This window comes from Durio zibethinus, chromosome 15 (assembly GCF_047325235.1).
Source record: "Durio zibethinus cultivar Kanyao isolate XHJ-2024 chromosome 15, ASM4732523v1, whole genome shotgun sequence".
Taxonomy (NCBI): Eukaryota; Viridiplantae; Streptophyta; class Magnoliopsida; order Malvales; family Malvaceae; genus Durio; species Durio zibethinus.
The window spans coordinates 8,603,257-8,628,065 of record NC_143176.1 but is presented as its reverse complement, the minus strand read 5'-3'; the positions used below and the strand labels follow the sequence as shown (position 1 = coordinate 8,628,065).

Here is a 24,809-nt window from a genome sequence, read left to right as displayed (position 1 = left end):
TTTTGAATTGAGAAGAGATTTATTCTCGTTTACTCCTTAACATGGCTCTTAAAGTCCGAAGTTTAAGCTACTTGTAACTTTCCTTTTGATAAAGAATCTTGCAGAGTAAAGTTTTTAAGCAACTTAGAAAGTCTGAAATTTTAAGTTGCTTAATTATTCTTAGACTTTAAATCTCTTAAAATTGAAGAATGGTGTGTGGCGAGCTTTTCAAGACAAAAGAATATACTGTATTTACTTTTGAAACTTTGACAACCTTTTAGAAACAAGTTTTCAACTTGAAATAGGTCTTGTCTTTCTTGGGGAATTATTAGAATTTACCTTCAAGTGAAACTCTTCTTAAAAAAAAAAAATCAATTCTAATTCAAATCTCAAATATATGCCATCTTTTTTTTTAAATCCCAAGTGTATACCCTCTCTTTAGGAATTTTTTTTTTTTAATTTTATGCAAATCCTACTCTAAATAAAAATAAATCAAATTCAAGTAAAAATAGGAAAACCAAAGGCGTAATATGAACTTTGTCAATTTAGATAGAATTATCAAGTCATCGTACTATATAAACCTCCAAATCATGGCTCTTGACCAGTGAAATTAAATTTGCAATCATATTATCCATTAATGATCCTTTGCATTGCATACTTGCATTCAATTAAAATTACACTTCTATCCCTTGTATCTCCTCGCTTTAAACAAATTGTTAATAAAACTACTATAGCCACGTAATCCGAGTACAAATCCGTCCTTTTGTAAAAACAGCAAAAGTGCGAAAGCTTCATCAGCTCGACCCAACTCACAAAACCCATTAATCAGGGGAACAGCCTCTCTTGTTCATCTTAATTGACATCCTACAAGCCTCATCAGCCCTATCTGCTGGACACCAACCCGGAATGAATATGGTATACACCTATTTGGCTCTATACATATAAAAGTCATTTCATGAAACATCTTTAAGTGCATCGTCAGTTTTCCCACTTTAACTCAAATCATCAATCAAAATACTGGAAGTAACCGTATCAGGCTTAGAAGTAGACTTCAAAATCTGATTGTAAACCGATAAAGCTAACAAAAGACCTTTTAACGAATCATAACGTATAATATCCCATTATAAATAAATACATCAGGCTTGCAATTGAAATCTTTCATCTTCTCGAATCACTCCACGGCTTTTTCGTCCAGACCCATTTTGGAACAACCCCGAAAATTTTAAAACCCCGCATTTCTTGACTTTCTCGAGTTTGCCAGTAGATGTCGAAGGCATTGTCCTTGCGGAGGAAAATGTCGAGGACGAGTTTGCTGGATGCAGAGCTGCGTAGACGCTTTCTCTGTATTGCCCAGATGAAGAAACGGATACCCAATTGAGGGTTGAGTTGGTCTTGGATAATGGAAATGACAATATCTGGAAAGGGGTAAGGAAGAAGAGGTTCCAAGGCGCGTTCCATGGGGTTGACAGAGTCGAGAATGGTGAGGATTTCATTGGAAACAGAGAAATCTTGAAAGGAGAAAGATGAAGAGAAGTTGGGAGAATGAAATTTGAATGTCTTGGAAGGGAAATGAGCGATTGCGCGGACAGTTTCATTACCAAACAAAGAATAAGTCTTCTTGTTCTGTTCTGCAGAGTTTTAGAAACGAGAAGATAGCAAGTTTAAAAGTTGACAGGCCGCCGCGTGGAAGACGATTTTCCCGGTGCTGTACTATTAGGCTGCGGTGGCGCCTGAGAGGTTGGAATTGGAATTAGGATGCATACACCGTATGTCCATGTGGTTGGGAGAACTGAGAAGAGAATCACCGTTGGTTATAAATCATCGGAATCACTTTTTATCTTAGGAATAAATTCAGGGAATTTATTTAGGATAAACCTTAAAAATTACGGGTATCACATAGTTTGTCATTGTGTGATATGACTATCATTAGGGTTGTCAATTGGATTAATTTTGAATTAAATTATTTAAATTTAAATTAATTAAATTATTTTATTTTATTTTTATTAACTAAATTAAATATGTTAATTTCGAAAATTAATGGTTAAATTTTTTATTAATTGAATAATAAATAAATAAATAAATTTATATTAAGATATATTTTAAAATCATAATTTTTTATATTTAAAATAAATTAAATAAAATCATCCAACAAAATATTTAAATATTAAAGTATTAAGTTAAAATTTTTAATAATTTTTTTAATAAAATAATTTATTTTATATATTTTTAGTTTTATATTTGAATTTTATTATATTTCAACTAAAATTTTTATTAATTAAAATTTTGAATTAAATTAATAAAAAATTAAAATTTTTTTAAAATTATTTTCAATAATCAATTAAAATTAATTCAATAATTGATCAATTAATTGAATTAAATCAATTCAATTAATTAATTCAATTAAAATTAAATTTTAAACATCCCTTATTATTGTCACTACTCGAGTATGACATGGTGAACGTATTAAGGCTTTAGAAGAATTCAGAGTAAAAAATAGAAAAGAGAAAAGAATTGAGAGAATAACAAAGAGAAGAGTAGAGAGGAGGAAGTAGCTTTTTCATTCGTGAAAATCAACGTTACAAGGCTTTGCAGTCCTGCTAACAAAATGGCAAAAATTCCAAACTGTTCCAAGGATCAAAATTTGGGAACAGTGATTTCAAGACTATATAATTCTCTCAGGTTGCATTATCATGCCTTAAATTAGATCACACCATTAAGAGTTGGGTTGCAGCTTTGTTGTTTCTTTTAACCATTTGCTTATCAATCACAAAAGTAGCGTAGACAAGTGGTTGACCTTCTTCGTTTGCGTCTGGTGGAACTAAGCTTGAAACTACCTTGTTTCCTATCTTCTTTCTTTTAATAAACTAACATGGAACATTGGATGAATCTTAGAAGTAGAAAGTAATTGTAATTTATAAGCAACTAAACTAACCTTGGCTGATAGATGATAAGATTCATAAACTAACCAAAGATGTTTGTTTATAAGGCTGGAGTTTCAAGTAAACTTCATCACCAAGCTGAACTTTTCTTTCCTTCTCCTGTTAGCATAAAATTTCATTTTTTCTTCAGTTTTTTCAATTGGTCAACCATCAACCTATTAACTTGTTCTTTGTCTTTTTGCAGCTCTTCCACATTTGATACCCTTGCCTCGGTGCTTGCATTTCAAGCTAAGTCTGGTGGTTTGTAACCATACAAGGACCGAAATGTAGACATTCCCAAAGTTGTCTGATAATTGGTGTTTTTACTTGTAACGCCATTCAGCTAAATGAAGCCACTGAACCTAACTTCTAACTTAAGAAAGCACATCTAACATATGTTTTGTGGTACTGTGTAATCGCATGTCAACCCCTTTTTTTTTTTTTTTTTTTTTTTTTCTATCTTTTATTATTAAATTAATTTTTTTCAAGTGGGCCTATCACTCTTTTTTTGGGACCCATTTTTTTTTTAAATTTCATTTTTTTTATTTTTATTTTCATTTTCGTTATCTTTTTTTATTTTTTAGTATTAAATTAATTTTATTTTTTTTAACTGGCCCTTTTTTGTGGGACCCACTTTTTGTTCAATTTTGTTTTTTGCTTTTTGTTTTTTTTTGTATTTTTGTTTGTGAAAAATTTCAAATATATAAATTTATTAAATTAATTTTACTACTTTTAATATGACCTATTGTTTTTTTTGTGAGATCCATTTTTTTCTTAGTTTTTTTTCTTTTTGACTCTTTTTAATATTTAATATTTTTATTTTTTAAATATATAATATCATAAATTTATTTTAGTTAGGGCTTACTATTTTTGAATAGTGGAACCTTTATTTTCCCTTGATAAGATTTTTTATCATTTTATTTTGTATATTTTATATTTTTTTACATTTTATATCTTATGTATAAATGTTGCATATTTGCATGTAGAATAAGTGTTCCACGTGGTACTCTTTTAGTTTTTTATTGTGGGCTCATTTATTTATTTTTTATTTTAAATTTGTTTGGAGGTAGGGCCCACATTTTTATTAAATTTTTTGTTGTGAGACCCACACCTTGACTTTTTTTAAAATTAATAAAACCCCTTAATTTTTATTTTCTCTTAAAAGACATGGGACGCATTCTTTTTTTAAAAAAATCTTTTTTATGTGGGATCCATTGTTTATTATTATTTTTTATTTTTTCAAATTTGTCGAGGCCATTTGCTTTTTGTTTTTTAAAATTTTGAAAGGTAGGAGCCCACATTTTTAATTTTTAGATATGGGATCCACATCTTGCTTTATATTTTTCGACAACTACTTTTTGTAATATTTGAAATTTTTTTGACCTTTTTATTGTGGGACTCGTACTTCCTTTTTGTTTTATTTCATATAAATATTTTACTTATGCATAATTAAGTTTTAATTTATTTGTTCGTCTGAGCATCTTACAAATTAATTGTATCCATGTACAAATATATACTATGTACCACGTGTCATCGATATTTTTATTTAAGGTTGGCATATGTAATCTCTATAATGTTTTTAATAATAAATTTTTTTAAAAGATGAGACCTACCTTTAAAATTTTTTTCCTTGGATCTCATTTTTTTTTTGTTTTTAAAAATAAAATTTAGAGGTAAATAAAAATTAGTTTGAACTAATTAAATCGATCAAAATTAAATAAATTCAGTCGAATCGGTTTGATTTATTTGATTTCAGTTGTAATTAATTTTTTAAATCGATTAAATTCGTTAATTTGATTAATTTTTTATTTTTAAAATTGATAATCGAATTAACTACTTTCTAATAAATAAAAGTAAAAAAAATTGAGATAAATATTTTTTTATAAAATATTATTAAAATTATTAAATTTTTTAGTGATTGAATTTGAATGATATTTAAATTTAAGTTTTATTGAATTAAATATGTGTTTAAATAATTATTCCTAATAAAAAAAAATAAAAAAATTTGATTATTTAACTGAACATAACCGAATTTATTTTAGTCGATTCGATTATGAGCTATTATTAAAATTTTTTTTATCAATTTAATTATTTATTAAATAAAAATCAATTAAATTGATTATTAATTTTTTCAAATCGAACTGATCACTTACTTACTTCTAATAAGATTTATATTTTTTTGTGAGATCCACTTTGATAATTTTGTTCCTATTTAAATTTTTTGTATTTTACTGTAATCCTTTTTTAATGCGACTTGCCTTTTTTTTCAAAATTTGTCGTTTAACCTTTTTTATACTTAGATTTTTTTCTTTGATACGATGTGTACTTTTTTTAGAAAATGTTTCATATATATCTTTTGTTTTTTTGTAACCAACTTGATAGCAAATTCTATTCATTTTCTCTTTTTTCTTTTTTTTTTTAAGATTCAATAAATTTTAATACCTTTTTTTATCTTTTTATATAAAAAAAATGCTGCATTTTGGTTTATTTTTTCGCCAACTTATTTTTTAATTTTTGAAAAATTTTACCTTTTATTATAGGACCTGCATTTTTTTTTTAATTTAATACAAATACTTTATTTATATATAATTAATATTTAATTCATCTATACATTCAAATATCTTACAAATTAATCATATATACACACATAGATATGCATTATGCGTCGCATATCATCCGCATTATTTTTTTAAGGTTTACATGTAAATTTTTTTTAATTTTTTAAATAAATTTTTTTTTTAAAGATGGAGACGCCTTTAAAAGTTTTTTCCTTGGGTCCCACCTTTTGTTTTTAGATATCAGACATCTACTTTGATGATTTTTTTCCATTAAATTTTTCATATTTTATTATAATATTTTTTCAGTGCGTCTTGCTTGTTTTTAAATTTTTTTCGTTTAACTCTTTTGTTTTTTAGAATTTTCTTTAGGTATTTTTTCTTTTTTTTCAAATGTTTCATACATATCTTTTTATTTTCTCTGAACCAACTTGATATTACATTTTATCCATTTCTTTTTTTTTCAAAATGAAACGATAATTTTTTTTAATACCTTTTTTTTATGTTTTCATATAAAAAGTATGCCATTTGTTCTTTTTTTAACCTTTTTCTCTTTTTTTCTTTTTTATACATTTAATAAACAAATCTTTAGATGTAATTTTTTATAATTAATTTTTTTTTCAAAGGTACGTCACATGTCAAGTTATTTTTTTTCTCTTTTGTTTCTTTTTTTTTTCTATTTATTTATTTAACAAAAAATTAAAATATTTTTAAAAAATTTAAGACTCATTTTATATTATTATTAAAATTTTTTTGTTAATGTTTTTTTTTTTTTGCAATAAATATTAAAGAATATGTTAACGTCCCATTTGAGTTTTTTCCGTTCTTGTTTTTTAGATCTATTTTTTTGTTATAGGATCCACCTAACACCAAGTATGTCCCGTGTTTGCATTTTTTTATTCCTTTTTCTCTTATTTATTATTTATTATTTTTATATTTAATAAATATTTTAATGAATTTAATTTTTTGTGACCCCTTGACGTTAATTGTATATCACTTATCTAATCATTTGCTTTTTTTTTAAAAAAAATTTATTTAATTTTTAATAAATTTTTTAAAATATTTTAAAATTTCTAAAAAAGTATAATCTGTTTAATATTTTTATTTAATATATTTTAATTTGATAATTTAAAAAAAAAAAAACATATTATGAAAGTTAGTTATCGCATGATATTTTATTCTTGTTCCTTGTTTTAATTTTTAAAAATTTTTTGATATAAGTTTATTTTTTTATTTCATTTCATTTTATATTTATATATATATGTATTATATTAATAAGATCATTGTTTAATATTTTAATTTAATAAATTCACTTTTTTAACTTCTTAATTTTTTATTAAATTAATTTAATAAAAAAATACCGATTAAGGTATCCACATTGCAACTCTATTTAACATTTTCCTTTCACATTTTTATTTTTTTAATTAGATCAATTTTACCATAATAGTGTCGATTGATAAAGATGTTGAAAGAATTTGTATTCTATAGATTTAATCAATCTCAATTAGATAAGGAGTCAAATTGAATAAATAAGGAGGTAAATTTTTTTAGATCGATGTCTAAGTTGAAGCATGTTTCCCTTTTCTAAAAAAATAGGAGATCATGGTGGAAATATGTTTAGCCTGTTTTATCCCAATCAATTTTAAAGTATATATAAAAATATATATTTTATTATTAATTTTGTTTTAAATTTTATATTAATAGAATAATTATTTGATATCTTAATTTAATAAATTAATATTTTAAAATTAATTACAATGTTCGTATAACATCCTATATGAACTCTCTTTTTTATTTTTTTAAATTAAATAACTTTCGTAAAAAAAATAAAGCTAATAAAAAAAATCACATCTCAACCAATTTATTTTTTTGTTATCTTTCGCCCTTTTTAATTTTAGATTCGATGAATTTTACAATAAAAACTAATTAAGTAGATATGATAAAACAAAAAATTTTTCACTTGCGACAACATGAGGGCATTTCACTAGTCTAATATATAAATGCTGCAAATGGGTTGGTATTGAGTAGACCACGTGTCGGCTCTTGAAGCTTTTTTTCTTTTGTTTTTTTGGGTTTTTTTTTTGTTTTTTATTTTTTTAATGCATTATATCTTTTATCATAAATTATTTTTTAAGTGAGGCCCATTACTTTTTTATGAAACCCATTATTTTCCCCAATTTTGCCTTTTTTTTTTTTGTTTTCATTTTCATTTTCGCTTTCATTTTAATTTTTTTCCATTATATCAATTTTATTTTTTTCAAGTATGACTTTGAACTTTCTGGTGAGACCTTTTTTTGTTTAATTTTTTTGTTGTTGTTATTTTTTTATATTTTGTTTTTTAAAATTTTAAATATTTAATATTATTAAATTAATTTATTATTTTCAAGTTTGGTTTATTACTTTTCTGTGGGACCCACTTTTTTCTCTATTTAATTTTTTTACTCTTTTTAATATTTTATATTTAATTTTTTAAATATACGATATCATAAATTTTTTTCGAGATGTACTATTTTTTAATGGTGGGACCTACTTTTTTTTTTGGCCCTTTTATAAGATTTTTTATATTTATATTTTTTACTTTTTACAACCTATATATAAATGTTACATATTTACATATAGGGTTGTCAAGTGTCTAATTTGACACGTGGCAACTCTTTGGTTTTTTTTAGACGAGGCCCACCTACTTTTCTTTTTAAATTTTTAAAAGGTGGGACCTATATCTTATTTATTTCTTTATTTGGTTTTTTGGTGTGGAATCCATCACACGGCTTTTTTTTTTTTGGTTCTTTGATTATTAGAATCACTTTTTTTTTATTAGTTTTTAAAAGGCATGAAACTCACTTTGTTTTAAAAAAACTTATTTTTTATGTGGGACCATTATTTTCTATCAAGTTTTTTGTTTTTATGTTTTTCAAATTTATGGGCTCACTTGTTTTTTTATTTTTTAAAATTTTTGAAGGGTATGGATAACATATATTTTTTTATTATTTTTGGACGTGGGATCAAGACCTTGGTTTTTTTTCCCAACTAGTTTTTTATTTCTATTATTCTTTACTTTTTTATTTTGGTATTCTTATTTTTTAAATTTAATATAAATATTTTATTTATATATAATTAAAATTTAATTTATTTGTGCATTTAAATATCTTATAAATTATTGTGTATATGTGCAAATATAAATTGAGTATCATTTTCATCCGTATTATTTATTTTAAAGTTGATACTTGTAATTTTTTAATTTTTTTTTTAAAATGAGATTTACTTTTAAAAATTTATTCCCTTGGACTCACCTTTTTTGTTTTTAAACATGAGATTCACTTTTTTTTTTTTGAGACCCATTTTATTTTTTCCCCATTTAATTTTGTATGCATTTTATTATGATCCTTTGTCAATGTGACTTTTTTTTTCTATTTTTTCATTAACTTTTTTTCTCGGTATCACGTGTAATATTTTTCTTTTCTTTTTAAAAATATTTATATGTATTTTTTATTTTTTAGAACCAACTTGATATCAAATTTTAATCATTTTTTTTAAGAAAGATTTGATAAATCTTTTAATAATTTTCACCTTTTTACATTAAAAGTACACCGTGTTTTTTTTTTGTCACCTTTTACTTCTTTTTCTTTTTCTATTTTTTATATTTTTAATAAAAAAAATTTAGATTTTGTTTTTTATAACTGACTTTATCTCAAAAGTACATCGCATACTAAGTTGTTTTTTTCTTTTTCTTTTTTCTATTTATTTCATTTAATAAAAAATTGAAATATTTTTCAAAATTTAAGACTAATTTTATATTATTATTAAAATATATCTTTTTCATTGTTATTTTTTATTATTTTTTAAAAATATTGACGAATATGTTGATGTCACATCAAATTTGTTTTTTTCATTTTTTTTAGATTTAATTTTTTGTTTTGAGACACATATATGTCATTTGTTTGCTTCTTTTGCTCTTTTTTTTTTTTTTTTTCTCTTATCTATTATTTCCCATTTTATATTTAATAAATATTTTAATAAATTTAATTTTTTGTAGCCCCCTTACGCTAAGTTTGTATCATGTAACTAATCATTTGCTTCTTCTTTTTTAATGAATTTCTTTAATATTTAATAAAATTTTTAAAATATTCTAAAATTTTAAAGAAGTAGGATCTGTTTAATATTATTGATTTAAGATATATTCTTTTTATTTGATAATTTTAAAAAAAGATATTACGGAGTTTGTCGTACATAGATATTTTATTTTTGTTCCTTTTTTCCATTTTTTAAAATCTTTGATATAACTTTATTTTTATTATTTCATTTCATTTTGTATTTATATATGTATTATATTAATAGCATCATTATTTAATATCTTAATTTAATAATATTTTTTTAAATATTTTTTTTTATTTTGTTATTAAATTAATTTAATTAAAAAAGGAGTCCGACTGAGATGTCCTTCTTGTGAAAATGTTTATCTTTTTTCCTTCCACTTTTTTACTTTTTAATGGAATTAATTTTCCAATAAATGATGTCATTAATAGAGATGTGAAAACAATTTATATTCTACAAGTTTAATCCATCCCGATTAGTTAAGGGGGTAAAATTTTTTAGATTGTGGTCAAGTTGAAACATGTTTTTTTTTTTTTATTTTTTTTAAAGGAGATTAAGTCAGACCTATGTTTACAATATTTCATCTTGAGCAATTTTGAAGTATATATAAAAGTATATATTTTATTATTAATTTTATTTTATATATTATATTAATAAAATAATTATTTGATATTTTAATTTTAAAAAATTAATATTTTAAACTTAATTGCAATATCTGAATGACATCTTCTATGAGCTCCTTTTTTTTTTTTTTTTTAGTTTCTTTGTCTTCTCATTTTTTTTCGCTTATTAGCTTTTTATTTTTATTTTTTTTAAATAAGATAACTTTTATGAAAAAACAAGACCAATCGAAATAATCACATCTCAATCTTCGTTTCTTTTTTTATTATTTTTTGTTTTTATATCAGACGAGTTTTGTATTAGAAAACCAATTAAGTAGATATAACAAAACAAAAAAATTTTACCTGCAATGCGGAATATTTTGCTTATGCATCTTAAATATTGCTCGAGACACTGATTAATCCTCTCAGTCTACCCATCAAATTCTAGGCGGTCAGCTATGCTTAATGGAGCTGTGGTTCCAGTAGTTTCATCAACTCCTGCCAGAACAAGCCGGTGAGGACCTTAACTCTGCAAGAAATGACAATCCTTGGTTTCCCCTGTAGTTTGTGAACCTGATTGAGTTATATCTTAGGCTACTTCCATGGCTGAATAAGGGTGGGATAGGGGAAGGAAATGGCCATACTTGGTGAATTTATCCCCTATTATCATAATACAGCTAAGTTTTTGAGATAAGCGTAACCCTTCAATAAAATCCATGCTAATTACTTCCAGGCCTGATGTGGTACAGGAATTGGCTGCCACAGTCGAAGATAGAAAACACGTTTTATCTTTGTTCCTTCAACAGGTATCACACTATTTGATGTACTGACCAACTTGTTGCTTAATTCCAGGTATTGTCCTTAATAATGTAGATCAATTTGTCCAGGTTAAAGTTTCAAATCCTTCAGCAATCTCCCCAAAGACCTGCAATGATATCTCTCTCTTAGGAAAAGTAGGATATTATCAAAATTCAAACAAAAGAATTAACATACAATGTAAGAACAAGAAACTCTACTAAATAAAGGATATAAATTAATGATTTATGCACTGCATCAAACAGTTCCTCCTTAATACTCATATCAACAATGGATAGCATATTTCCTTTGGCAATTCACTTTCATGGAACGAATGACGTACCTTGCTAAGAAATAGCAGGAGTGTCCATCGCATGTGTTTCAAACAGATGCACTAATTTTTTTTTCAAGTATTTCCTTATATTTGGAGGGTCAAGACCACACACCAATATCCAATTTGAGACAGGATATGTGTTTGACATAGGTACCTTAAGAGTTGAAGCAACATAGCAAATAGCCACTCTGAAAGGTACCAACAGCAACTCATAAAAATCCAAAACAGCTCTCAAATTTCAATAACATTTCAGCAAAACTCTTAAAAACACAAACATGGGGCATATGAAGGAATATGCTAGCTAGGGACCACAAAATATTCTTGTGCAGCTGCACAAGCAAATGAGTAGATGTGTCATATTCTTCTCATTAACTTATAAAAAATGCCATTTGAAATTTCTAATAAACAAGCATCTATTCTACCCAACAAAGGAATCCATAAGGAAATACCACATTGAATTCTTTCAGCCATCTATCTCAATGCCTTATCTACAATTTAACCTAAATTTATATACACATTTAGAATTCATACTAGGCGGTCCATGGAAATTGTTAGAAAGCTTGGATCTAGACCAAAAAAAGGAAAAACTTACGATGCAATTTACAAGAGTAGTTTTTAATTTAATATCGAACTACAAAAATTGGACTGGATAGGGACATGATACCTAGAAAGTTATAATTGCTTTGAATCATTATATGCTAAAAGCAAGTATAAGGATCAACAAACTTACCGTGTGCTTCCCATCAAGGTAGTCTAGATCATCACGAAGTGTAAAATAGAACTGAAAAGCAAAGCAGTTTTATAAGCAGAAACGTTAGTGGTTTCCATAATGCCTAGAGCTACTAACAAACTAACAACTCATCTTTTCGAAGCCTTATATTCTTTGTAGAACATGAACAAAGTTCTTATCATAATAAACTGAAATAAAAGAGATTTTGGGTAATAATGAATCAAGCAAAAGAACCCCATACTTGAGAAGAATGAAGATTCTGCCCAGCGCTAGCCATTGCAACAGTGCCTTAGAATGCTTTAAATCAAGATGAATCTCATCACTAACAAACCGAGCCTGATCATCATAAAGAAATCCGAAAGAATAAGCAAAAAGACTGGTAACCTAAAAGGAGTCACACCACAGAACTAGAAACTTAAACAAATGACAACCGTGGTAATCCAATATAAAGTACCAAGAAATTAAGGTAGGAAATTGAGGCATATTCAAGAAAAAGAGAGCAAATTCTATAACCAAAGAGCACGTCTTTTATCTGTTTCTTACTTGTACACTGAGTCTCCACCTGAACCTGTCCCAGTTGGGTCCCCCGTTTGCGCGGTGAAATCCTTCTGAAACATGTGAAACAGACACCCATTATAATACTTAACCCTGCACGCAAAATCGACAATGAAAATGTGGAGAATTGAATTTTGGGAAAAAGAAGTTACTCGCAAAGCTTCAAGAAGCTTTTGCAGGTTAAGGGACATTTGACCGCGTGTAAATCCACCACAATATCGCCTAAGCTCGTCACTATTGGAACTGACATGGATTCTTAATACCGTGTTGAGTAGTGAGGAAGGAAAATGAAGGAAGCAAAGGAGAAAGAGAGAGCACTAGGAAGAAAAGGAAAAAGAATCAGAGAGAGAAGCAGAGAGTTGGGGGGTTGGGGGCTGGGCAGACAAGAAGAGAGCAAAAGATGAAGGAGGTTGCGACTTTGCGAGCCGAGAAACCTTCGACAGATGGAGGAGGGGAAGTGGCAAGTATCTTCTTTGAACTGAAGGTGCCAAAAGAAGACCCAAGCTTGTAGGCTTGTTTTAACTTCGGTCGGGCTTGGATATAGATTTTTAAGCCGTTTCAATTCAGTCCGAATATATTATTACTATTATTAGAGAAAAATCTATTTTTATATTACAATATTTTTATGTCTTAAAATAATTCTAGAACCAGATGTTATATTAATAAGAAAATTTTTTATTATAATTAATTATTAAAATAGATAAAATTTTATTTGAATCATGCCCAAAGCCCGATCATCTCTTATCTAAACCCAAGCAATTAAATTCAATTTTTCATTTTCATTTTGGTACAAGTAATCTTTTCACTCTATATTTTATATACACTCATTACGGAAGAAAAACAAACAATGAAAAAACGCGAGTCAAAAGAAAGTTGAGTAATTGCTTGTGTGATTTTTTCAAAATAAAGAAAAAGTACAAGCTAGTTTAAAAATATGATCCCTAATTGATCTTACTTAAAACATTTTTGTTATAAAATTACTTATTTTTTATTTTGTGAGTTGATATCGAATTGTTATCATTTAATTCATGCACTAAAACTCAATTAAGAGCTTTATTAATGCAGAGATGATTTTTGGATGTTACTCTAACAATATGATCTATTCAGATGATCCAAAGATTCTCCCTTATATAATATTTTCAAAAATTAATATCACAAATAATCCTTAAATTATAATTAAATATTTAAAATAATATCTAAATTTTTAAAATCTTTTATATAACACATGATTAATTTAAAATAATAATACGTAACAAATAATCTATTTATAATTCAAATACCGCATTAAAAATTTATGAAGTTCAAATATCATATTAAATATTTTCCTACAATTTTGATATTATTCATTTCATGATTCCTATTTTCAATAAGAATTAAATTAGATACGAATATGGTTGAAAAAAATTAAAGCTAGAATCAAAGCTAACACTGACGGTGTTGAAAAAGGTAAAGGAAAACTGAAACTAAGCGGTAGGAAAGTAAAAATAAGGACATAAACACAAGTAAATATAATTGAAACTCTTGCATAACAAACATGGCAATCATCAAGATAAAACAGACACTGAATTGGTTAAGTTTAGAAAGTAACAATCGTTATGAAGAAAAACAATGTATGCCATTGAATTATCGTTCACCAGAGAAACTTAAAAGGTTAATCCTTACTGCTGTTGCTGCTGCACTTCGGATTCTATACGATCACTTTCTTTTTTGAAAAATTCAAATTCCTGGATAAGTTTTGCCAGCTTTGTGGCATTCTCTTCTTGGATATAAGATGGAACTTTTTCTTGATACCCGGACGCATTCATAATCTTCTTCAACTTCTCTTGCTGCCTGTTTAAATAGAAAACTTGTTCCTGTAAGTCATTGACATATTACACCAGTATAGAAGAAAAAAAATCATTGGAAAAGTATGCTAGCAACTCTGTTGCCATATTGACATCTTTCGGAGATTGACTTTAAGTACTCATCCATATATCATTCTTGAATAGATAGCACTTACTTCAGTATTTCATCTATTTTATTCTTGATCTTTTCGAGCTCTGCTTCTGCATTTAGAGTACCATGAACCTTAAGATAAACTTTAAGGTTTTCATTAACATTCTCGAATGCACATCCAGCTGGAGCATCATCTACATCACTCAGTAGAACCTGCAAAGTTTTCATTCCATACTTAAAAATTAAACATAAACATTAACCAAAAGATAATCTAAAATTCTAAATTAGAACTGATGATATCCAATGTTCAATATGCTGCAATACCTTTAGAGATGATAAAGAGGCAAGGGTTAAGATCTCCAATTCACAAGATCTGATGATTTCTGCCACTTCATCATTTTGACAGAATATGAAGCCAGGTAATCTGAACAAAATTCATTAATGCAATATAGTTGTTATTGATAATGTGACTTTAAATAAGAGGACAAAGAGATGCTGTGACTTATGTCAAAGCAATCAAAAAGCCAGCTTCTTTGAAGATTAAAAGAAAAAAGACAATGCTTCACATATGAACCTTTCATTCTTTTGCTTAGCAAGCAGCTCTGCTCTAAGTGACCTCAAAGACCTTACAGTGGACTCTACAATGTCCATTTCATATTCCACCCTTTCATTCGTCCAGCTCTGTAAAGGGAAAAAAAAACAGCATTTGCACAAAAACTGAAATAAAAAGTTGAACTTGCACAATTTTTTGTTCATAGTTATCATGATTTTCAGTTTTCGGGATAACCAAACCACAAAGTATTAGCCAAATGAAACCGGAAATTACCTCTATTGGTGATGGGTATTCGCATATCATTATAGATTCTTTCCTTGTGTGGCTCTTTACTCCTGGAAGGCGTTGCCATAGTTCTTCAGTAACAAATGGCATAAATGGATGAAGTAAACGTAGGCCAGTTTCCAAACAAACCCAAAGAGCATCTCGAGCAAATTTCCTTTCAGAGGAAAAGGCCAGATTATCACCAGCGAAGTAAGGCTTGATTGCTTCAATGAAAATGTCACAGAATTGATACTGCCACCAAGAATACACACTGGTCGCAGCATCTGAAAATTCGTATGCATTTAATGACAATACAGTCTTTGATATAGCCTTGTTCAACACTGAGAGTATCCACTGACAACTGAAAGGCATTGTCCCCGGATTTATGGTTGATGGAGGAGCATAGTCATCTGGAAGTTTACTCATAGCAAAACGAACAGCATTCCACAATTTATTACACCATTGACGATAGCCAACCACTCTTTGGATATCCAAATTTATTTTATCTGACTGAAACGAAAAAATAATTAAAAAAAATTAGCTGAGAGATGCAAGGTTCTTTGAGAAGAATGCAAGGAACAAAAAGTTTGATCAGAGTGGAAATATATCATTAACAAAATAAGCAAGTAGAAGTATGAACCTGAGCAGTGTAGGAAACAAGAGCAAACCGGAGAGCATCTGCACCACATTCAGCAATACCATTGGGAAAATCTTTCATCTGCCCTAATTTGGCAGTGGCCAGCTCATTAGGATCCAAGTTACCCTCATCCAGCCTCTTCTGGAGACCTTCAAGTGATATCCCATTTATCACTTCAAGAGGATCAATTACATTTCCCAAAGACTTTGACATCTTACGCCCGTGAGCATCTCGGATCATGGGATGCAAGTAAACCTGAAAAACAAGAAAATCATCAAGGCTCAACAAAGAACCTGAAGCACCACCACAAAATTGCTGTTATATAATTTAGGACAAATATTTCACGCACCTTTCTGAATGGTACATCACCTCCCATCTTAATTCCCAACATAACCATTCGAGCAACCCAGAAAAAGAGAATGTCATGTCCAGTTTCAAGGACTGATGTTGGATAAAATGCTTTTAAATCATCTGTATCATCAGGCCATCCCAACACAGATAAAGGAAAAACACCAGAAGAAAACCAAGTGTCAAGTACATCAGGATCTTGAGACATCTCAAACTTCTTTCCAGAAAATTTCTTCTTAGCTTCTGCTAGAGCCTGTTCCTCATCTCTGGCAACTATCCAGTGATCATTATAAGCACCAAGTTCCTTCATTTCATCATCTTCCAATGTAACATACCATGCAGGAATACGGTGACCCCACCAAAGCTGCCTTGAAATACACCAATCACGTATGTTCTCAAGCCATCTGCAACATTTGAAACCTATCACTCACCTTACACAGCCAATAAAACTGGACAGAATAAGATAAGTATGACCGAGCACAATACAAATTAAGCCAAGCAATTGAGCCATTAAGACATTTGATGGAAAACAATGAGAATTATTAACCTAAAATTTGTAGAAGCAATGGTTTCCTTCATCAATTTTTTTTCAGGCCTTTGCTTAATCAGATTGCAGAAGCAATCTAGGTCAATATGAGAATCTGACAGCATTCAACATAAAAATAGTCACAACTACTCAAGCAAGATTATTATTCTACAACATATTGGCAGCAAGAAAAAGAACATACTAAGTAAGTACCTTTTCCATTCAGCAGTATACTGCTTTGGAATGAACTCAAGCTTCCTGTTTTGATCATCCATGGCTGCATCAAGAGCCTGCTTGGCCATGCTACTGCAGTTAACATACCACTGGGGCTTTATCATTGGCTCCACAACATCATTGCTTCTTGAACAAAGGCCAAGGCGCATCTCATTATTTTGAGCTCCTCTATACAAGTTCTAGTGATGAAGAAATAAATTAATGAATTTAAGATCATGCATTGGTGATATTAGAAATTATTTAAAGCCAAAAATAATACATATACATGTAAAAAAGAAGGCAACAAATTGCACTAATCTACAATTTAGAGACTTTTCATGCCTTCATATTGGTTATCAACAGTGTTGCCGTGACTCTTCATTTTCCAACACATATACAACGGACATGAGTATCAAGGTTCAACCCTCCCAATATACGGAGTAAATTAGAAAAAAAAGAAAAGAAAAGAAAAAAACCACATACCTACGTCGGAGACATCATAACCGACACTCAACCCCAAGTCCAAGTAATATAGGTCATCTATCCTACAACAAAAGAATGTACTTGACTCAAAGCATAACTAATGCATGACATTGCTTGTCTTTCAGATTTATTTTCTTTCTTTCAGTTTTTTTTAATCTCATAATAGTAAATCAATCCTTCTTTAATACCATAGAACGATCATCAATCAATGTTTTATAATCCTCCAAAGACTGACAACCGTAGTTAATAAACCAAAATTTACAGTTTAATTAATCGTAAGTGATAATTTTACTTCTCAATTGGCAGCTTTTGAAATAGCAAAATGTCTAAGACAGAAGTAATACTGAAATCCCAAAGGTTCAATAGGAACCATAATTCAGTAAGCTATCAGCATTACCCTCCGTTCTAGCACCTTCTTTCTAGGTATGTTAGTATGTTTATTTAGTTAATTATTTCTGCTGGTGCCAGGCATTTACTAAATATGTGGTCCTAAGTAGAGTGCTATTGTGAAATATGATTACATAGTGGATTCAGCACAGTGGAAAAAGACTTTGTTGAAGTTTGGCGTAGAGCACTGGCCTTTTATACCAAATGGCAGCAGGTTTAATTCTTGCTACACCCAAAGGTGAGGTGCAAGGAGGGGAACACACCCATAATCAAGAAATTTGACTATCAATACCACCACAGCAGTGAAATTAAATTTATGAAAAATTTCATGATCTCAAATTAAAAGATAAGTCTTCCCATATACATATCAATGAAATCAAATACCTTCTTCCGCAATGCATCAATCACAGCCTCACGAGCCTTAAACCTTGGCATTCCAGCAAATTCTGCTCCACCATTGCTATTTATTGTCCCATCATCAGTGAAAATGTTAATAAATTCAAGATTATGGCGCTTGCCCACCTCAAAATCATTTGGATCATGAGCTGGAGTTATCTGTGCAACATTGCAGATAATGACAACAAAAATCAACCAAAACAAGGAGAGACAAACATTTAGTTATAGCATCTCATAGTCAATGATTGAACTTTTACCTTAACTGCACCAGTTCCAAAACTTGGATCAACCAGCAATGCATCACAGATTATTGGGAGTTTTCTTCCATTGAAAGGATGAATCGCAAATTTCCCATGCAGATGACTGTACCTCTTGTCTTCCGGATGAATAGCTATAGCTGTATCACCAAGCATTGTTTCCACCCTTGTAGTGGCAACAACGATTTCACCCAGTTCTCCCTCCAAGGGGTAAGCAAATGATGTCAATACTCCAAACTCCACTGGTTTTTGGTAACCAGGGACCTTTAACAAAGTTCTTTCTTTGATGTCTGTATAATCTACCTAGAAACATGAAGCAACTTCAAGATATACAGCAGAAGATGCAAAAACAAAAACAACCCAAAGAAATGACATACCTCAATATCAGAGATAGCAGTTCGTAAGACACAGTCCCAATTGACTAGCCGTAGATCCCTGTAAAATGCATGGAGAAATCTGAGAGGAAATGCAATGAAAAAGACAAAAAGCTTATGCAGAATCAATAAATAAAAGATTTTTTGTTTGCAAAATAGTGTTGAAAGACCAGTTAATGTATGAAGATATTCTATAAAAATTCCCATTCCTGAGAAAATCCTTATATAACATCCTCTAATAGCTATTCCTCAGCATAAAAGTCAACTTGCAACAATTTCTTAAAAGAATTTAGTGTAGAAAGTCGGTACCATTGAAATACATGGAAAAACTATGAGAAAGAATTGGGACAAAGAAATCTAGAATTCAGGGTTAAATTTTTTATTTGATAGGATACTTTCGAAACATATTTGGATCTTGTCCCTGTGTGGTTTATTTTCAGTAGAAATGGGGAAAAGGCACAAAAGATAATAGAAGAAAATGAAAGAATAGTTTTATAGTTTTCTGTTGCCAGGCTAGATAAATTAAGTGAGAGAAATAAGCTAGTAAAAGAGAAAAGATTCTAAAATTTATTTTCTTTCTTTCTAGTATTACTTATTTTCCCCCTCAATAGAAAATACTTCTGAAATCTCTGCTCTTTCCTTGTTCTCTAAGGGTAAGCCCGACAGACTTGATTTATCTCAACATCAATGTCATGCTGTTGTCACTCTATTTTTCTTAACACTTTGAGTTATAAAAGCTACTTAACAGTTATTGAAGATTTACTGCAATTGGTCTCTTGCATTGGCCTATAAGCTGTAGGTAAGAACATCTATGCTATTTAGTTTTAAAACAACTATGCTTGTTGGTTTCCTGTTATCAACCAATTTGGAATCCTAATCCCAACACAATAGTGAATATTGTTTTCCTTATAAAGAAAATAGAGAATCATAAAGCTTCTTCCTCAAAAGGTTTTATACTTTCAGTTAAGGTAAGAGTTTGACCATCACTCCTCACCAAAGTGCAATCTAGAAACATAGTTTCATCACCTTGTCCATCATTAACAATCCTATCCTGGAATCTTAATTTATCTTTACAACAGCTCAATACTAAATTCCTGAAGATGCTATCTTTTAGTAGCTTTCCAGTAATTGCTGCACAGGTTTATTTCACAATTCTAGACAGCATGCCAGCAAGCAATCCTTTTTCTAGTTTCTATTTGTAGTCATGAATTCATCTTTGATACTGAATTCACAGATCCTACATGAAGAACAACAATTTATTTTGCATAAACTACCAAATATTTTTTTTCAAAAAAAAAAAGAATCTTTTATTTTTATAATTAACTGTTCACATTGGAACTAATAAGAACAAGACAAGAATAATTTTATAACATGCATTCATGCAAGCATTCAAGATGCATATCTGTCATAACAAGCTCAATACCAAAGTCATCTCACCTAATAAAGTGAAAATAAATAGGGAAGTAACTTGTTTTCCTTTTTAACTGTATTACAAAACTTCACTTTAAAGAAGGGAGAAAAATGTTATTTAAATTATCAGGCTATTGCAATATTTGAAGCAAGGTTTAAAGGCTTAAAATGAAATTACGAGACAAGAATAAATTTTAGAACAGGTAAAAACTGTGCACAACTAATCTATTATTATAAATGCTCTCAACAATTCATTTTTACTATCAGCAACAAAAATTTTATCACATCATAGAATAACAGAAATTCTTCCCAAGTAAAACATACCTATAAATAAGATCCTCCTCATAAAGCCTACAGAAAGCCTCTGTCACAGCATTTGACCTCTTCTCGTCCATTGTAAAGCACTAGGAAAAGTAAATAAGAAAATATAATAAGAATGAAAAGGCAGCAAGAAATGTGAGAAGCATATTAATAAAACAACCAAAGATAAATTTAACTATCTAGCCCTTAGTCAATACAAGGAGAATAGTTTATATGAGTAAAGGATGCCATATACATTTTACCTCACGGGACCAATCAAGGGAGGCACCCATCCGCCTTTGTTGTGCCAGAATCGCACCACCATACTGAGTCTTCCACTTCCAAACCTAATAATTGGGGCATCAACAAAAAACCACAAGGACGTTAATCAATAATTTCCAACTTAATTTAGAGTTAAAACTCAAACAAACTTGGTTTCAAAGCTAAAACTTGCTCAAACATGGTTTCCAACTTAAAACTCACTTCATTTACAAACTCTTCACGACCAACATCATGCCTTGTTAAGTGTCTTTCACGCATTAGCTTTTTCTCTACAACCACCTGGAAATTCACACATTAGAGCAACTTCAAGACACCCTTGTCTATGTCAAACAAAGGGAAAAAGAGGGAGTAATTTAAATACAATGCAAAATATAAGGAAATGATTCTTAAGTTTTAACTGATCCAAGAAAATACTACAGAAGCTCAACCTGTGTAGCTATCCCAGCATGATCCATGCCGGGTACCCACAATGCATTATATCCAGACATTCTTCTCCAACGAATGATAGTGTCCTGCACGAAATAAAATTTACATTTACAACGTAAAAATAGCCAAGCAAATATAGCAGCAGTAGCATTCTATCATGCAACCTGTATGGCACTAGTTAGGGCATGGCCAATGTGCAGGGCCCCAGTCACATTGGGCGGAGGAAGAACCTGCAAAATGAGTCCGGTTATCAAAGAACCACAAATTTAGGTTAAAAATGGTAATTAAAAGGGTAAAGTGAATTCCAGTTTGACTCATACAATAACAAAAGGTGGTTTTGAGCTGCTTGCATCAGCAAGAAAAAACCCTGATTTCTCCCACCAAGCATACCATCTAAACATACATAGACAAATAATGCAAAAGTTATAAGAAAAAGTTAACTTTAAAGCATATCCAACAATAATTCATCAAGAGAACTTTTTCCACACTCACGACTTCTCCACAGCAGCTGGACTATACTGTTTGGCCATTTGACTAGCGAGTCTTTTCTTCTCACCCAAAGGAGTCTCTGGATCCACAAAATCTTCCGGATTCTCGTCATCCGCATCCCGCTTGGCATTCTTCTTTGCACTCTTTTTGGGAGCATTGGAACCTTGTTGTGCCTTGGTAGAATTACAAGAAATAACACTCACAGATTTTAACATTTCTAAAACCAAAACAAACCAACCACATTAACAGTTTAACAAATTCCTAAGCAGATCTTCTTGCTGCTACCTTAAGTTTGGCTAACTCTGCTTTTTCTAAAGCCTTGAGTTTCTTCAGCTCCTTCTCCCTCGCCTATCAGACAAAAAGCACAAATAAGGCTAAATCACAAAATACCATAAACAAATCCATATTTTTGCTTTTTTTATGGATAAGCGAAAATTTGTTCAGAGATTTTCTATTTATTAATATACAATCATTTTTGCCAACAGTCGTCTGGTCTCTTAGTAGGGTGCTGGATTCTTAGTTATAGTGAACTACTTCAAATCGAGGGCTCTTCAAGTGCCGATAAAATATACACTCATTTTTGCTTCTTCGACTATATCATCATATTGTTGTTTTGAAGTTTGAGCATTTAAATCGAAGAGAAAAATTAGTAGTAATTGAAGTAGATCGAAAATGAAAAAAAAAAAAAACCTTTTCTTCCTTCTTCTTCTTTCGTTCAAGCTCTTCTTCAGTCAAAGGCTTCATATCCGGTTGCTGAGACTGCAAATTGAAAACACACACAAAAAAAAAATCAATGAAATAAGAGAATTTGTGATTGATGAAAAGCAATGGAAAACGAAGTAAGAAAAGTAACCATGGTTGAGGTTGATGCCAGACAGAACGGCGCCACCGGCTATGGGTATGTATTTATTTCTGAGGGTTTCTTTTATGCGCTTCGACTCACCGTAAAACAACAGAATAAATTTAGCGTTTTCTTTACGTGTTTACCCAAACTAAGATTGCTTGTAATTTTAGGCTCAGTTAGTTTTTTTGAAAAATAATTTCTGCAATTAGGTATTTATGTAGAAAAAAAGTGATTGATCAATAAAAAATAATTTAGTAATCAATAGAAAATGAGAAAAATTTTTGAAATATTTTTTATTGAAAAGTGCAAGACAATTTTTGAAAAAAAATTGTTTATGATTAAAATTATTTATATATTTAGTATAATTTAACTTAAGTCAAACATTATATGTAATTTTTTAAGTTCAAATTTAATTTGATTTAGCTTAAAATATTATTACATAATAAATAATATTTTTATTTAATTTTATTTAGCAAATTAAAAAATTAATATTAAAATTTTTAATATTTTAATATTAAATATTTTATAATTCTAATCAAATAAAACTTTTAATATAATATTTTAAATTCGAATTTTATTTGATTTGATATAAAATATTATCATATTAATAAAATATTTTATTTAATTTTAATTAAAAATTTAAAATATTAGCATAAAAGTCTTTTGATCTTTTAATTTTAAATATTTTAATTTTTTTATTTTATTAAACATAAATATTTTTAATATTTCAATAATAAATAGTATTATATTATTATTTTAATAATAAATAATAACATATATACTAATATTTTATTATTTTCATAATTAATGTTAAATAATATAATAATATGATTTTCTTAATATGAATATTTCTAGTAATTTCTTATTATTTTTTTAGTTTGAAATGTATATAATTTTATATTTTATATATTATAGTATTTATATTATTTTAATAATAAATATAAATAAAAAATATTTTTGTTATGATTTAATAATAGATACTTTCAATATTAATTATAAATATTACTATTTTAATATTAATAAAAATAATATTTTAAGAATAGTAATACTATTTTAAATATTTTAAAATACTAATATAAAGAATAATAAATAGTTTTATTTTAAGTATTTTTATATTAATATAATATTTTAACATTAAATATTATTAAAATATAATTATTCTTGAATATTAATAATTTTAATAATAAATAATTTCAATATACTTTAAAAATAAATAATTTTTAATATTTTAATAATTATATTAATATTTGAAAAGAAACAAATTTTTTAAAAAACAGATAAATAACAAAAAATATTTTTATTAATTTATTTAAATAATAGAAATTTTTAACTTTTTCAAAAAAATGTAAACATTTTTCAAAAAATATTTTTTAAAAATAATTTTTGCAAAACAAATAGAATCTTCTTTCCCAAATTAAGATATTTCTAAATTTTTACTAATTTTAAACCCATACAATGCACAAATATGCAATTATATATATGTATATATATATATATGTATAAAATCAATTTTTGCAAAACAAATGGAACCTTATTTCTTAAATTAAGACATTTTTAAATTTTGCTAATTTTAAATCCATGCGATACATGAATATACAACTATATAAATATATATAACTTAGTTATATATAATATAACTTAGTTATATATAATATAACTAATAAATTTTATATAAAAAACAAAATATTGTATATCAATATATACCTATATAATATAAAAAAATACTTTGTCCCATATCTTATCTAATAGTGATATTTATATAAAATTAAATAATGTCCTGATTTCAAATGATAGAAATTTATTCTACTTAAAATCATTTTTTTTGTAGAAACTTTTGCTTAATGTTACCCCTTGCTTTGGTGCAAGACATTTAGAACTCGCAATAACAATAGCAAACTCTTGAATAGGTAGTGCTCATCCTTGTGTTGTATTCACAAAAGTCAAAATAGTTCAAATTGAATTTACATTATTTGATGAATAGGATTAAAACAATTTATTACATATTAAATATGGATAAAACTGTAAATGAAAGATAAATAAAAGAGTAAAAACTTATGTCAAATTCTAACAAACTTCAAATTTAACTAAAAAAATCTCACCTTATTTACTTCCATTATTAGTCATA

At 28.2% G+C, this 24,809-nt stretch overlaps 1 protein-coding gene and 1 long non-coding RNA gene across 3 annotated transcripts; both read right to left on the bottom strand.

Annotated features, from left to right (window-relative positions):
• Positions 1-10,485: 10,485 nt before the first annotated feature.
• LOC111302364 (uncharacterized) lies at positions 10,486-13,052 on the bottom strand. Of its 2 annotated transcripts, XR_002691613.2 has the most exons (6): positions 12,713-13,052; positions 12,549-12,613; positions 12,247-12,341; positions 12,006-12,056; positions 11,285-11,463; positions 10,486-11,071 (listed from the first exon to the last, which is right to left on the bottom strand). It is a non-coding gene; the product is annotated as an uncharacterized LOC111302364 (long non-coding RNA). The 2 variants fall into 2 exon arrangements; XR_002691612.2 differs by lacking the exon at positions 11,285-11,463 and having other exon boundaries at positions 10,929-11,071.
• Positions 13,053-14,063: 1,011 nt separating this feature from the next.
• TWN2 (valyl-tRNA synthetase / valine-tRNA ligase (VALRS)) lies at positions 14,064-22,736 on the bottom strand. The gene is made up of 21 exons (XM_022897675.2): positions 22,694-22,736; positions 22,531-22,599; positions 22,126-22,188; positions 21,844-22,013; positions 21,672-21,744; positions 21,516-21,581; positions 21,354-21,437; positions 21,127-21,204; positions 20,907-20,990; positions 20,668-20,747; positions 18,937-18,994; positions 18,560-18,862; positions 18,291-18,461; positions 17,037-17,236; positions 16,299-16,701; positions 15,953-16,204; positions 15,322-15,822; positions 15,070-15,176; positions 14,820-14,919; positions 14,560-14,708; positions 14,064-14,390 (listed from the first exon to the last, which is right to left on the bottom strand). The coding sequence occupies exons 1-21, from the start codon at positions 22,694-22,696 to the stop codon at positions 14,219-14,221; spliced, it is 3,186 nt and encodes a 1,061-aa protein (XP_022753410.2). The 5' UTR covers positions 22,697-22,736; the 3' UTR covers positions 14,064-14,218.
• Positions 22,737-24,809: the final 2,073 nt, after the last annotated feature.